Below are 16,160 nucleotides of genomic sequence, written 5' to 3' on the forward strand. Positions count from 1 at the left end.
CCTGTTTTTACCTATTATGGAGTTTTCATTTGTAGTCATCTTTGAGCACGTACCAGACCTCTTCCTGTTCCTAAGTGACATTCATCTTAACTTACTGTCACTTTGGATATACTAACCTGCTTAATCATGAAAAAGCAATAGTTCTAATAGTTCTTACTTACACCCCAATCCATTTCACACAGATCACATCGTGACCTTTAATCTACAGTTTATTGTTACTCTAAAGTGTAAAGTAATACAAATTAAATGTATTATTTACGAGTTGGGGGAATGGATTAATCAATCATAGAGAGGAATGTTGTTTATTGGTATTGGTTTTTATTTGAACCTCTGTTGACCTTTGACCCTAGAGAACAGTTGGAATGTGAGGGACACAGTGTTCACACCGGTTCAGTAAAACAATTGTGTGTGTGTGTGTGTGTGTGTGTGTGTGTGTGTGTGTGTGTGTGTTTGTGTGTGTGCGTGTGTGTGTGTCACTCTCTGTTGTTTCACAATTTCTCATAGTTAAGAATTTGTTGACCCTTATTGGCTGGACTTTGCCCACAGCTCAGAGCTGCTAGCCAATGGCAGCAGGCATGTGTTTGCGTTGCTTGCTTGTTCACTGGGTGAGAAAAGAGGAATAAGACTTGGCCAGTTCACACGTCAAGCTGGCAGCAGCTTCCTACTCAGCTCAGACTCAGAGGACAGGCATCACACAGAGCGAGAACGGGTGAAACTGGTTTATTAACTGCAGTATGTCTTTTACTGATCCATCTGTCACTCTGGTGTCAGTCTGATACTCTCTCTCTGTCTCTCTGTCTCTCTCTCTGTCTCTCTGTCTCTCTGTCTCTCTGTCTCTCTGTCTCTCTCTCTCTCTCTCTCTCTCTCTCTCTCTCTCTCTCTCTCTATCCATCTCACTCACTCTATTTCACCCCTGCCTGCTCTATTCTTCCCTCTCTTTCTTTTTTTCAACCTCTCTCAGCCAGGCTGTTTTTAATTGCCTTACATAAGATCTGTTTGAATATGATTTCCTCTGTGTATGTGTGTGTGTGTGTGTGTGTGTGTGTGTGTGTGTGTGTGTTTGTGTGTATGTGTGTTTGTGTTTGAGAGTATTGATATTTTTCTGTCTTTAACAGGATATTTGATAAAGTGTTCTAACCAAGAGAAACAAATGTTTACAATAACAAATGTGTGTGTGTGTGTGTTTGTGTGTGCATGAATGTGTACATGCATGAGTGGCATGTGTGTGTGACGTATCTCTGTGCTTCCCAGGAGTGTACACTCGATCTTGCGTTTGTTGACAGCAGTGGAAGTGTCTGTACCAGGGTGTTTTTATGTGGCTGAGTGTATGCACCTGTGCAAGGTCGTAGTTGTATATAACCACTCTGTTATTCTGTCCCTCCACACAGATAAAGAAGAACTCTTCCAGAATGTTCTAACGCAGGTAGCAGAGCAGTTCTCCAGGTAAGCACAACATTATAATGTCAGCATTAAAGAGAATGGTGAACAAGAATAACATCTCATGAAGTTACGTGTCTTGCTCGGGGACATTTGGACTGGGAGTCGAGCCCCCTCACCACTGGAATATTCTATAGCAACAGCGTTCTGTGACTTTAACGGTTAACCTCTGGTGTGTTTGCTCACCAAATGTGATTAATATGCAGCAGTTATGAATGCACTAGTCTAGAGGAACATGTTGTCGTGTCATTTTGTTCTCTCTCTTATAATTGTATCTTTATCTTTCTCTGCCACCGAAACTCCACCTCTCTCTTTCACTCGCTCCATCTCTCTCTCTCTCTCTCTCTCTCTCTCTCTCTCTCTCTCTCTCTCTCTCTCTCTCCCTCTCTCTCTCTTTCTCTTTCTCTCTCCCACTCACTCCATGCCTCTCTCATTCTGTTTCCAGGGCATTCAAGATTAACGAGCTGAAGACAGAGGTGACCAACCGTCTGGCCATGTTGGAGAAGAGAGTAGAGCGTAAGTAAAACATAATCTCCCTCTCTCTCTCTCCCTCTCTCTCTCTCTCTCTCTCTCTCTCACTCTCTTTTTCTCTCTCTAAAAACGAATTGTTCTGCCATGTTTTCACATGTGTATGCACAGCCAGTCAAAAATATGTTGTCTGTCCATCAGGAATCGCTGAGCATGTTTTATTGCAGTATCTGTGTAAAGGGTGAATGGTGCTGGTCTGGTGAATCCATAAGAAACTTGAATATGTTTTTTTGTGTACATAACAGAAAGCAAGTCAATGGACAAGTCACCTTGTTCATTGCTCATGCATTAAGCATTTGCAATAAAACAGGCAGAATAGGCCAATAAAAGAGTGTTGTTGTGAGCGATGGCTTTATTGATTTACTGTCGGGGAGAATCAACAAGGACACGTCTGCACAGAATTTACACATAGTTTACACTTAGTTTACACAACAATCACAGCTTTTTCCTTTAGACCAACTTCAAAACCCATCAACTCAAAGTATTTTTGGAGGTCCCTACCAGCCCGAGATATGAACTGGGACATCAGTCTTTTGACGGGGGGGGAGTTCATGGCTTCACGCTGCTGAGACACCTGCTGGCGTCCCTGCTTGGTTTATCATCTTGTGATTAGATACGTTTAAACAGGCAGGGTCTTTCTGCAGGCCTTTGCTCTGCCTTCCCATGCTAGCTCACCCGTGGCTACGAGCAAACTCCACCCGAGCATTGGCACGGGCGGTGGAGTGTGTAAGGGTGTTGAACCCTTAACCACACTCCCATAGACTGGATGAGACTGAGGTTAGGTGTTGAACCCCTAACCGCACTCCCATAGACTGTATGAGACTGAGGTTAGGTGTTGAACCCCTAACCACACTTCTTTAGACTGGATGAGACTGAGGGCACACGCAGAAAGGGCTTCTGCATGGGAGGACGCGGCTCTCCACCGTTTGTCCTCTACCATGGATTAAACTAGTGACCCCTGCGGTGAACCTCCTCCCACAGCTGGGAAGTGATGGGTCAGTGCTCGCTGTAATCGCCTACCGTAAAGCTGTTTATGCAGGAAACTCCATAAAGATCAGGCGATAGAGCCCGACGTACTGCTACCGCTTACATGTGGCTTTCTCTCCAGTAAACAAACCAAAATGAGTGATCCAATCACAGCCTCGGTTACATTGACTTTCTGTGAGGGTAAGAGTATGTATTATTAGTCTGCAGTATTATGTATTATTAGTGTGAAGCAAGGGCGTAGGAACCGGGGTGGACGGAGGGGACGTGTCCCCTCCAATATTGGAGACAGGCGCATTTTATTTTGAAAGCGCAACACAGCGTCTTGTCACCGCTTCTTATTCTAAAAAACTGGATGATTGAGAGTGCAATTAAAGAATTGATTTGATATTTATCAGTTCATTACTGCCATTCAAAATGTGTTTTCCTTTACATTTACAAATGTATTTTTTTAGTAGAATAAAATATATTTGTGAATTTTTTCAGTGTAGTTAATTTATGACATATTTCTGTTCAAACCATTAACGGATCTGTCAGGTTTCCGATATGTGTCCCCCCCCCAATGTTAAACTCATTCCTACGCCCCTGGTGTGAAGTATTAACATTATTAGGTATTCACAGTGTAACTGTTGATACCTTTTGTTATTGTCGCGGTTGGGTATTCTTTTTAATTTAGAGGCCGATATCTTGACCTGTGAGTGGTAAAAAGTTTTCATTTGTCAGACCTATAGGTATCCTTGTAACTTATGTCTTGAAAGAGTTTGGTGCCGAACTCCCCTAGGGGTGCTATAACTTCCAGTTTCAGTTTAACACTTGGCTTGGCTGCCCCGATGTATGAAGAATTCTGAAACTTGGTGTACATCCCTTATTTCGCATGCTGAAAATTTTTGCCGTCAGGACCCTTCATGATAGACTTTGCTGTACAGTGAAAATTTACTAAGAAACATACAGGCCCCCTCCCTTAACATCGATACATCGTTTGTGTGTATCTCTGTATGTCTGAGTGTGCGTGTACATGTGTGTGTGTATGTGCGTGCCTTCATGTGTGTGAGTGTGTGTTGATGTAGTGTCGAGGTACAGCGTCTGCCACATGGACCTTGGGACGCCGGTTCGATTCCAACCTCAACCTAACATTTTGTGAGACATAGCTTGGAATATAATAATGTTTACTGTGCAAAACCTGTGATGCGCTTGAAAAGGGCGGCCGCTGGGATAGGCGGTGCCTGGGTGACTGTGAATACCTCTGGGACTGCTTGTTAGTCAGTGTTATTAGTTATTAATGGACTGCCATCCCATCTGTGCAGTGTTCCTATCTTTCGCCCATGTCAGCTAGGATAGGCTCTGCCCCCAGACTACGAATAGGTGGATGGATGGATGGATAACTGGAAGGATGGTGGAGTAATAGGTGGATCAATTGATGAATGGATTAATGGGTGGATGGATAAATAGTTAGACGGTTGCATGGATAAATAAGTGGATGGATGAATAGTTAGATTGGTGGATGGAAAAATTGCTGAATGGATGAAGTGCTGTGAATAATTCCTCTGTGAAGCACTTTGAAGCTGAATGAGGTCAGCCATCCATTCATGTGTGTGTAATGTACTGACTGAGAAGGAAGAGGGTATGGTGTTTGGCCCTTTCATTCAATCTTTCTTTCTTAACCAGGAACTTTAGATGAAAGGTTCATTTTCAAGTGAGACCAGATTGCACACCAGTACAATTAAAAGGTTAGACAATTATAGAATACAAAATGTCAAATCAGACCATGAATCATTAAGGAAAAAAGAGAGGATATGATAACAGATTAAACCGTTTAAAAACCTGCTACAGGAATGGTAATTGCATTCTTTTGATATATACACTTTATCAGAGCTTTGAACTCTCCTAGGGAGACTAAATCATTAAGCTGGAGTGTATTCTGGAGCGCGAAGTAGAAGAAAACTGGTTTCTAAGTTTCAACGCAAACCCTGGGTAGAGAAACAATGCTGCAGTCTCCTAAGGCTTCATGAAGAACATGATCCAGATCATCAAATAAACAGCGATTTGTGTGGGACAATTAGATGGATACAAAATGCAGATAACTGTGATAAACAGTGAATTGGAGATTAGGCAGCAAGTCAGTTATTAATGACCCCATAGTCCAGAACATTGCGTCAACTGCTTGAAGTGTTTTCCTTACTGCTAAATTGAGATCCCTATTTGGATCGTTTAAACCCAGCCGGACTTTGAGTTTCTTTCTTCATCACAAGGTACTCAAAATAAGAGCCTGTCCTCCACCCAACTAACCGAGTACTTATAGGATTAAACTATTTCAATTGAAAGGTGAGGGCCTTGACACCTTCATTGCAGATATGAATGCTAACATTATCTATGATCTGGAAAGCACCCGGAAAACATCATGCATATGGTTTTCTTAGCAATCAGAATTCACCGAGGCCTGAAACAATTTAAAGGCAGTCTGGAGCACTTCTAAAGCTTGAATTGGCAAAGGGAAAAATTTTGTATCACCTGCATAAAGGTGCACTTTAGCTGTAAGCATGTCCTTCCAAATGTAATTTGGTTATAGGTTTGAACTTGGGTCAATTGGTGACCCTTACACAGGCAATAACACAATGACCGCTGACATCCCTACAGAACACAGCAGGTGAGGTGTACTTGCGTGTTTGTAAGAATGATACTGAGGTATTGTGGATTTGCTTGCACCTTTTGGGTCTAATAATTGGGCATCAATAAATAAATTGCATGAGATTTAAGAGTTCCTCACAATTCCTTAATTCAATAGGAAAAGCAAATCCAAATTTAGATATCAGGCGAAGGCAGCCCATGCGTCACTGGGCACTAGCATGCCGAGCAGAGGCGGTGTGGAGCCATGTATGCGGGCGGCGTGTGGTTCCTCCCTGCCGTGCCCGGGGAAGTGGCAGATTGCATGCCGTGATGCTGCCAAAAGCTACCAGCAACATGCTAGGATGGCACTAACACGCCATGCTAATGGACAGATGCATGGCTAACAGTAGCATGCCATGCTAACGCAGCACGCTAATGTATCTGCCCCTTACGGCCAGGTCGCTGCTCTGAAACTCTATTTATGTAGCGTGTGTTGCCAATGCATCGGGCAGGGAATAATTGAATACAATTGCACTACCCACGCCCCCCCACCTCTTCATGCCCCCACATAGCCCAGCACATCTCACCGCGTCAGTAACTATGACAACCTCTGCCTCTTTGCAGATGACCAAGGGGATATCTCCAACTGCAACATAAAGAGGTTATGGTGGTGTGTTTGAAGAGTCGCTGTAAAATTATGTTACCTCTTCTCATGGCCGCTATTTGAGTCATGAAATGGGCGCCTTTTTTTTAATCATGTAATTCTAGTGTACCTCTTTAAAATAAACATAGCTTATATATTTTTCTCAATTTTGCACAATGAAGCGATCAAGGATCACTTTAATATTCTTAAAGACATACTCTGGCAATTTAATACACATTCAATAACGACATCTACATTAACTTTGACTTTGCGAGGGAAAGATTTCCAACTTTGTCAAATAAATGGTTGTCGTAGACATTGTTGTGTTTGAGTAGCGAACCAGTACCAATGTATCGCTGAGGATACTGAAAGTACAACCACAAAGAGCCAACATTGAAATTCTTCTGTGGTATATGTTTTCTATATGTTTGTCTATATGTATTTGTTCCATCTTAGTAAAGAGCTAAAGACTGCCCCCTGGGAGTGCTGCCCAAGCTGAACTGATTGATGACGAGGTTGTCCAAATCAGTGTGGATGTGCCTCCCTCCATGTAGAGATGTGCTATGCCAGCGACTCATGTCTGTCTTGTCCGTCTTGTGGGCTTCGTTTAGTGGGCTTATTAAAGTCGCTAAAGCTAACTTGCCACCTCTCACAATAAATACATGCCAAGTACCTGGATACCTTGTCGCTACGGCAACAGAGCAATTCCTGCACAGACCTTCGTCCTAGCATCACCTCAGTCACCATTGTTACCCTGAAGTGTGGGCCTGTGTGCATTTGTTCTGGAACAACGATAAACAACAAGACATTCACTAGGATTGCTAACGGTGCCTGTCCAGATAATAGATTCATTAGCCCTATCAGGCTCATAGGCTGAAAGCACGGTGACATGGAATTAACCGAGAGACAGGCTGTGCTTTTATACTGCTTCAGAGTGCTCAGATGATGCTCTGCTGTCATTTAGGGCACTCTGCCTGCCCTACGCACACTCTATGAATGTGCAAAAACACATACACACTCAAATCTCAACATGCACACATTCACACTCACACACACACATAACACAAGTATAAACAAAAACACATACAAGTCTTAACACAAACACACACGCACGTAAATCAAAATGCATGCAGTACACACGCACCCACGTACGCACGCGCGCACGCACACACACACACACACACACATACACACACACATGAATGAAGTGTGTGTATTGATCAGATGGTTATGCGCAGGATGCCAGAAGGGACCGACTGACTGGATGTGTACTGCTCTAAAGAGATGAATCAGTAAATCAAAGGGATGTTTACTCACTAACCATCTCCATGGCAACACCACCCTCTCCACAGCGCTTTAATTCACACTCTTTAACTTATTCAAACGGCTTAAAGCCACTGGTGATGTCATCGCTCTCCAACACCCACTCTCTCGCTCACTCTCTCTCTCTAGGCCTATCCCCATCTCCTCTGTCTCTATCGTGATTCAATTGAATTCAAATTCGCTTTATTGCCACAACAACACAAGAGAACATTCGCGGACGAAATGTCAACAACACAGGAATGGTCAACAGAAGAGCTTACAACGACCCATGTCATAATGACCATCTAAATGCCAACAACTCTGTCTCTCTCTCTCTCTCTCTCTCTCTCTCCCTCTGTGTCTCTCTGTCTTCAGTCGAGGGGATGAAGGTGGTGGAGATAGAGAAATGTCGCAGCGATATCAAGAAACTCCGTGAGGAGATGGCTTCCAGGAACAACAGGTCTCAGAACATCCTCAACCCATCCCCATTCTGTTGTGGATCTCTGTTTAAAAGGAGTTCCTCATCATCATCTGCACTCTCAGCTTCATGGCAGTGATCAATATTTACATAGCAGATGCCTTATGTTTAGACATTTGAATTCACAGCAATACAAGAGTTATCAGTGCATCGGCTTATGATTGCAGTCCTAATATTAATAGGTTACATATCAAACGATTACAATGTGATTGGTAATGGCTGTGTGTCTGTCTGTGAGGGCCTTGACCTTGGCCTTGACATGAGTAGCATTGATACAGTGAGAGCTCCATCTTTATCGAACAATCCAACTGATCAACGAGCGTATTAGGAGCTATCTCGTAGGAGGCAGCTCGTTAGGAGGCACCTCATTAGAAGGTCATTAGGATTCTTTTATAGGGTGGCTTATTAGGTGGATGCCTTCTCGGGAACTTTAATTATCAAAGCCAAGCCCTTTGTATTTCATATTCAAGTTTGGATTTAACAAACTTTAGCAGGAAAACAAAGCCTCATATTGAGATATTTGATAGTTCTCTCAAGGATATATCTTTCTCGTAGAGACGTAGAAAACCAGTACTCCCAAAGAGTCCTTCTGTTTATTTCATGACTAGACTATAATAATGAATTCAGCTCATCATCATATAATCAGTTGATTTCACCGTGACTGACTGAAGGCATTTCTCTTGTTGGGTCCGCTTGTAGCAGTTACCTGGAGGACAACAAGAAGATGACGCCGCACAGGGATGTGCCCTCCTACCCCAAGGTGAGCTCACATACCTGCACCAGTCAGGGTATGGGTTTGTTCCCAGGGACACCCAGGGCAGCATGGGGCAAACATTCTGCAATGCCCCCCCCCCCACCTCGTTGGATAGGCACAGTGTTTGACCAATCAAGAATAAGCTGAGTTGTTAGTTTGAGCCCCTCCTCTTTACTCCCATTAACTGACTGAAGTCTCACATCATTAATGGCAAATATACTTACTATAATCACAAGGTGGCAGAGAGGATTTATATTGAGTGATGTTTTAAGATCTTAGATATTATAACTGATTATAATTGTGTCTCCCTTCAAACCTTGGGACCCAGGATGTGTGGGAGCAGAATATTCATATTTATATTTGCAACACACACACACACACACACACACACACACACACACACACACACACACACACACACACACACACACACACACACACGCACCCCTACAGACATACGCACAACATCTGTCAGAGTGTGTAGTAAGGTCCAAAAACACAGTGGAGTGTGCATGTGCTCTACACACACACACACACGTATGTTAAAACGTGTGCGTGAGGTGGTCCTGAGCCAGAGACAGTGAGGGTGAACCGACCCTGTGTGGTCTGAGGTGGCCCTGAGCCAGAGACAGTGAGGGTGAACCGACCCTGTGTGGTCTGAGGTGGCCCTGAGCCAGAGACAGTGAGGGTGAACCGACCCTGTGTGGTCTGAGGTGGCCCTGAGCCAGAGACAGTGAGGGTGAACCGACCCTGTGTGGTCTGAGGTGGCCCTGAGCCAGAGACAGTGAGGGTGAACCGACCCTGTGTGGTCTGAGGTGGCCCTGAGCCAGAGACAGTGAGGGTGAACCGACCCTGTGTGGTCTGAGGTGGTCCTGAGCCAGAGACAGTGAGGGTGAACCGACCCTGTGTGGTCTGAGGTGGCCCTGAGCCAGAGACAGTGAGGGTGAACCGACCCTGTGTGGTCTGAGGTGGCCCTGAGCCAGAGACAGTGAGGATGAACCGACCCTGTGTGGTCTGAGGTGGTCCTGAGCCAGAGTCAGTGAGGGTTAACCGACCCTGTGTTGTCTGCAGTACATGCTGTCACCACAGACCATAGACGCCCTCAGAAAGCCTGGCTTCGATGTCTGGCTGTGGGAAGCCAATGAGGTAAGGACCACAGCCCAGCCATGTGAACAAGCCTAACTCCAAAACACTGTCTCTCTTTTCTCTCTCTTTTCTCTTGCTCCTTCTCCATCCCCTCCCCCCCTCTCCCCTCCTGCGTGTGTGTGCACGTGTGCCTGTGCGTGTGTGTGTTTGGTATGTGTGTGTGTCCGTGCATGCGTGTTTGTTTGTGGGTGTATTTGCAAGCATGTGTGGGTGTGTGTGTGTGTTTGTGTGTGTATGTTTGCGTTTGTGTGTGTGTGTGTGTGTGTTTGTGTGCATGTGTGCACGTGTGTGTTTTGGTGTGTGTGGGTATGTTTGTGTCCCTGTGTGTGTGTGTATGTGTGTGTGTGTGTGTGTGTTTGCGTGTGTGTGTGTGTAGTACCATCTGTCTAAGGAGACAGTGGAAGCGCTCAGACAGCCTACATTTGATGCTTGGCAGTGGGAACCCAATGAGGTGAGACAGACCACCTGACCATAATCAATACCTTTATACCATCGACATCAACAATTAATCAATAGTTAACTTTTATTTTATCAGAGATTGGTACTACAGGCAGAAAATATGGTACAAATCAATGTTAAGGGACTATGTTAGCAAGACAAAGTTCCACATTGAACAAACATGTTACAATGTTTAATGAAAAAAAGGAAATGCACAATCTTATTGTCTTGGCTAAGGCGCTATTTGGGGTAGGCCCTGTTTTATTTCACTACTAAACTTGCAGACCGAGGGGTGCCCTGCTACTAGATCATAGCGCAGTACTTCAGCTGCTAGACGAGAAGACAACATAAAAATGCAAAAAACTGAGCTTTTAGATATTTTCTGATGAAAGGTTTGTTCCAAAATGGCTAATAAGAACTGTGTTTGTTCGAAAATTACGTTTCTTTTTTAATCTTGCTAAAGAGCACATGCTGAATCCTAAAAAGGGTAGATAGTATGGAATTGTAAAATCAGTCAGTGTCTATAATAAGTCTAGGACCCTCAACCATTTGCATGCATTTAGAGTGGATCTCTCTCTGTTTCCCCCCCCCCCCCCAGATGCTGAGCTGTCTAGAGCACATGTACCACGACTTAGGGCTGGTGAAGGACTTCACCATCAACCCCATCACACTCAAGCGATGGCTAGTACGTTCTCTCTCCCCCTCTCTCTCTCTCTCTCTCGGCCACCTTAGTATGTTACGTTGTCTTTATTTTTTGAAGTACTTTCATGATATTGTGGAAGAGATGTTCTGACTCATCTATTCCTGTCAGGCTTGGCTTTAAATCAGCGTTGACATCTCCTCTCTGTTTCTCTCTTTAGTTATGTATCCATGACAACTACAGGAATAACCCCTTCCACAACTTCCGCCATTGTTTCTGTGTGACGCAGATGATGTACAGCATGATCTGCCAGTGCAGCCTCCAGGTAAGGGTACTCTTCTGTAGATACTCTGCTAGTGCGACTCTGCTTCATACACTGCATTTGCGACAATTAATGTCAAGTGCAAGTATGTGTGTCTGTGTGAGGGGAGGCTGCCAATGAACAGAGGCTTCCCTGTTGCCAAAGACAACCCCTCCCAGGGGGTTCTGTTATCTCGGACCATTCATTAAGAGGCTTCCCTTAGTCATGTGCTAATGTAGACACTTATTATTAATATAGTCATTCACTCTCTCTCTCACTGTTCCTCACACTCTAACTCTCTCTCTGTTTCTCTCTATCTCTCTCACAAACTCTCTCGCTCCCTCTCCCTCCCTCTCTATAACTATGTCTCCCCCACCCTTTTGCTTCCTTGCTCATTCTCTCACAAATTCACCATCAGGCTATCACGGAAACACTTATCAATGTGTGTGGCCATTGAACTGCTAGCAAAGCAAAATAATGTGTGTTTGTGTGTGTATGTGTTTGTATGTGGGCATGTGTTTGTGTTCTTGTGTGCGTGTGTGTGTTTCTCAGGAGAAGTTCACTCAAGTGGACATCTTGATTCTAATGACCGCAGCTGTGTGTCACGACCTGGATCATCCTGGATACAACAACACGTAAGAACACACACTCCTACACACACGCGCACACACAGGTCCAGGTACAAACAGAGTCATTAATGGGTTTACTTCGGCTAGTTGGACAAATCGCTATAATTACTATTTATTTGATATAGTCCTTGTACTCTCTCTCTGTATATCACTCCCTTCATCCTTCTTCCCTCCATCCCCCCTCCCTCTATCTCTCTCTCTCCCTCCATCCCTCCCCCCTCCCTCTATCTCTCTCTCTCCCTCCATCCCTCCCCCTTCCCTCTCTCTCTCTCTCTCCCTCCCTCTATCTCTTTCCCTCCATCTCTGTGTCTCTCTGCCAGGTACCAGGTCAATGCTCGGACAGACCTAGCGGTGCGCTACAACGACATCTCTCCCCTGGAGAACCATCACTGTGCCATAGCCTTCCAGATCTTCTCCCAGCCCGACTGCAACATCTTTGCCAGCTTCGACCCTGAGGCCTTCAAACAGATCCGCCAGGTCAGGACCGTGCATTCTGTGCCCCTCTATAGCCGCTTTGTCTGCACTCCAGGGTCTGATGTTCTACAGTTTCATTGAACCTCTTTTTTTTGCGACTCGCAGCGCTCGGCACGCAACAGTTATGCTACCATTATGTATGCCAAGTACGGCCACCACTGGACTCCTTCCCCTCCCTGGAAGGAGGGGGAAGCTCTTTCTATCTTGCTTCTCAAAGTTTCTTCTCCATCGTGAGGATGGATGAGGGGTCTTGTTTAATGCGGCCTGTGAAGACAGGAAATGTAATAAAGGGCTATCCAATAAAGTAGACCACTTATTTTTGGAGTTGCTTAAATTTTACATTGTTTGGGAAGTTGCTTTGGTTAAAAGCATGTGCTAACACTGCTGTACTGTAGGGCGTCATGAGAACTGAGCTAGTCTGTGTCCTGCTTTGACTTATTTTCTGGAGAGTCACTAGTTTGTGTGTGTGTGGTTATGTGACAGAGCACCATCACGCTGATCCTGGCCACGGACATGGCGCGACACGGCGAGATCCTGGACTCCTTCAAGCAGAAGGTGGACGTCTTTGACTACAGCGATGAGGAGCATGTGACCTGTGTAAGCGTCTGCCTAACTCTTTCACCTGCCGCGATAAAAACGCCATTTTCACCACCGTGACTGATGTGTACGTCACCGATGCAGACCATCCTCCTCCCAGTCTACACATGTAACCACACAACACAATCTGCTCAGGACAGTAGCCCACTAACTCACATACCGAGGCTGTGTTCTTGCAAAACACATTCAGCCAGAGCGTATGATAGCTTCTCATGCTCAGAATGAGCTCAGTCTCCTCTGTGAGCTGTGGGCGCTGTACTGCTGGTCTCGATCGCCCGCTGTACTCACCTACCAAGACAAGCCATTCATATATTCCATAATATTCAAAAACCCTGAAGACCAGAAGAAATGGCAGTGCCCCCTTTTCTCCTCCTCCTGGTTCCTACTCCCTCCACTGCCCCCTCCTCTCCTCCTGGTCCCTACTCCCTCCACTGCCCCCTCCTCTCCTCCTCCTGGTTCCTCCCCCCTCCTTTCCTCCTCCTGGTTCCCCCCCCTCCTCTCCTCCTCCTGGTTCCTCCCCCCTCCTCTCCTCCTCCTGGTTCCTACCCCCTCCACTGCCCCCTCCTCTCCTCCTCCTGGTTCCCCCCCCCTCCTCTCCTCCTCCTGGTTCCTCCCCCCTCCTTTCCTCCTCCTCCTGGTTCCTACCCCCTCCTCTCCTCCTCCTGGTTCCTACCCCCTCCACTGCCCCCTCCTCTCCTCCTCCTGGTTCCCCCCCCTCCTCTCCTCCTCCTGGTTCCTCCCCCCTCCTCTCCTCCTCCTGGTTCCTACCCCCTCCACTGCCCCCTCCTCTCCTCCTCCTGGTTCCCCCCCCCTCCTCTCCTCCTCCTGGTTCCTCCCCCCTCCTCTCCTCCTCCTGGTTCCTCCCCCCTCCTCTCCTCCTCCTGGTTCCTACCCCCTCCACTGTCCCCTCCTCTCCTCCTCCTGGTTCCTCCCCCCTCCTCTCCTCTCCTGCTGACCTCTGACCTCCTCCCCCAGCTGAAGATGGTCCTGATCAAGTGCTGTGACATCTCCAACGAGGTGCGGCCCATGGAGGTGGCCGAGCCCTGGGTGGACTGCCTGCTGGAGGAATACTTCATGCAGGTAGGAGTACTTCATGTAGTGGTAGTACTTCATGCAGGTAGGAGCACTTCTTGTAGTGGTAGTACTTCATGAAGGTAGGAGTACTTCTTGTAGTGGTATTTATTCATGCAGGTAGGAGTTCTCTTTACAGTAAATACTGCTTTATGCAGGTAAGGTTACTTCATGGAGTGGTAGTACGTCATGCGGATAGAAGTACTTGATTCAGTAGTTCAGCATCAAGTTAGGAGTACCTCATATAATGGTAGTACTTTATGCTGTGGTAATCTATATTGGAGGTATGAGTATTTTATGCAGTAGTAATATCTTTTGGAGATGTGAGTACTTTGTGCAGGCAGGGGTACTTCATGCATGTGGTCGTACTTTAAGGACCTCAGAGTAATTACAGTTAGACATTAATGTGAGAGACCTGCACTGAAACATGGAGATACTTGATTTTTGTTTAGCTCTGGTTTATTGAGTGACATGGAGAAAGTACAAAGTGTAGTAGAACCAAGGTCTCAGGCATCTTAGTGCAATATCCCATTAATATCAGTTTATAGAATCAATAGCTATCGTGACATGACTCATCATTACACAAGAAACATAAAGCTTCATCAATAAACAGGTTTATCAGCCACATGGCCATCAAGAAGATAACCTGTTCATCTGGACTAGAACATCAACAGTCATAAAAACTGTGTGTGTTCAGACCGCAACTCAGCTTAGGTGCTGTAAAGTCAGCCAAGTGCAGAGAGAAGGCCTTTCTGTTAAACAGCAACATCCAATTTATCTAACACATGAGGCAACATATCTACCAATCGAAGAGCTTGGCCCAAAGTGCTTCAACTCCCCCCCCCCCCCCTTGATCCTGACCAAACCGGTATCCGGTTTGAAAAGTCTATAATCCCCTCATCAGGGATAATAGACTATTCAAATCGGATACCAGGCTGTGATTGTCAGATTGATCGGGGAAGGGCTGTGTATTGATTTTTGAGATTCAATGGGTATCATCAATAGCGTTATGTATGCAATGGATAGCTACATTGTTGTTACCATGCCTCAGAGGGCGCTCTACGGCACCTGTTAAGTATGACTTGTAGTATTGTTCCGGTCCTAGTAAATCACTTAAAATAGTTATCTGCGTCATGACCTGCGTTCTTGTGTAACTCCATCAATAATAAATGATCCTTATATTATATAAACAACATAACTAGTATTATGGGTTGTTTCTCTCTCTCTCTCTCTGCAGAGCGACCGGGAGAAGACAGAGGGTCTGCCTGTGGCTCCGTTCATGGACAGAGAGAAGGTCACCAAGCCCACGGCTCAGATTGGCTTCATCAAGTTCGTCCTCATCCCCATGTTTGAGACCGTCATGAAGGTCCGTATGATGAGATAACGCTTGGATAAAAGATAGTCATAAAATATGAATTATATAGGTTACTTAGGTTGATGTTGAGGATTATCTCTCTTTATGGCATTCATAGTTATAAAAAAGCAGTAGTAGAGTCAACAATGACACGGTACATTTAGATTCCCCCTTTGCTGTGTCTTTGGTGTCGTAAAAGGTCCCTGAGGTCACTGAATTAAATTAAAACATTTTTGTTTTATATCATCTGCTTAACAGGGAAAATGACTTAAATTGAATACATGAATACACCACAGTCCCAACGGTCACAGTGATAAAGACCACTCTGTGCCTGTTACAGCTGTTTCCTCAGATTGAGGACGTAATGGTCCAGCCCCTGAGAGAGTCCAGAGACCGCTATGAGGAACTCAAGCAGATCGACGACGCCATGAACGAGGTGTGTGTGTGTGTGTGTTAAATAGTGCAACAGCCACCCCTCTCAGGTCTGAAAGCCAATATCGATTCAATTCATTATTATATGTCCACGTTCCTTTATCATCGTATATTCAACCATTTTAGATTATAAATTCACGTCCCAGTAAATCACTTCCTTATAGCAAGTAATTTCTAACCCAGCTCTGATAGAGATTAGAAACACCCCACAGCTCATGGCCTATCTTTGTTTCCATGTTCTTTCATTTATTTTTTTGCAGGTGAAGAAGAAGAAAAGTGAAAACTTGACAATAGGGAAGAAGAAATAGGAGGTTTGAAGTAGGTCCACACCAATTTATATCCATAATA

The 16,160-nt window shown here is 45.2% G+C and overlaps 1 protein-coding gene across 1 annotated transcript in view; it reads left to right on the forward strand.

The window, feature by feature from the left end:
* The window catches only part of pde9aa (phosphodiesterase 9aa), a gene marked incomplete at its 5' end in the record, with an annotated part of 26,932 nt that extends 10,802 nt beyond the window's left edge, over positions 1-16,130 (forward strand). The window contains 14 exons of the mRNA XM_079731736.1: positions 1,389-1,443; positions 1,883-1,953; positions 7,874-7,958; positions 8,676-8,736; positions 9,802-9,876; positions 10,913-10,999; positions 11,175-11,279; positions 11,808-11,890; positions 12,205-12,361; positions 12,842-12,955; positions 13,931-14,035; positions 15,264-15,392; positions 15,721-15,816; positions 16,073-16,130. Of these exons, the coding sequence (XP_079587862.1) occupies positions 1,389-1,443; positions 1,883-1,953; positions 7,874-7,958; positions 8,676-8,736; positions 9,802-9,876; positions 10,913-10,999; positions 11,175-11,279; positions 11,808-11,890; positions 12,205-12,361; positions 12,842-12,955; positions 13,931-14,035; positions 15,264-15,392; positions 15,721-15,816; positions 16,073-16,120 (1,271 nt within the window). The 3' untranslated portion in view covers positions 16,121-16,130. The remainder of the gene's footprint in view (positions 1-1,388; positions 1,444-1,882; positions 1,954-7,873; positions 7,959-8,675; positions 8,737-9,801; positions 9,877-10,912; positions 11,000-11,174; positions 11,280-11,807; positions 11,891-12,204; positions 12,362-12,841; positions 12,956-13,930; positions 14,036-15,263; positions 15,393-15,720; positions 15,817-16,072) is intronic.
* Between the last annotated feature and the right edge of the window lie 30 nt (positions 16,131-16,160).

Source organism: Pollachius pollachius, assembly GCF_949987615.1.
Source record: "Pollachius pollachius genome assembly, chromosome: 3".
NCBI classification, from domain to species: domain Eukaryota; kingdom Metazoa; phylum Chordata; class Actinopteri; order Gadiformes; family Gadidae; genus Pollachius; species Pollachius pollachius.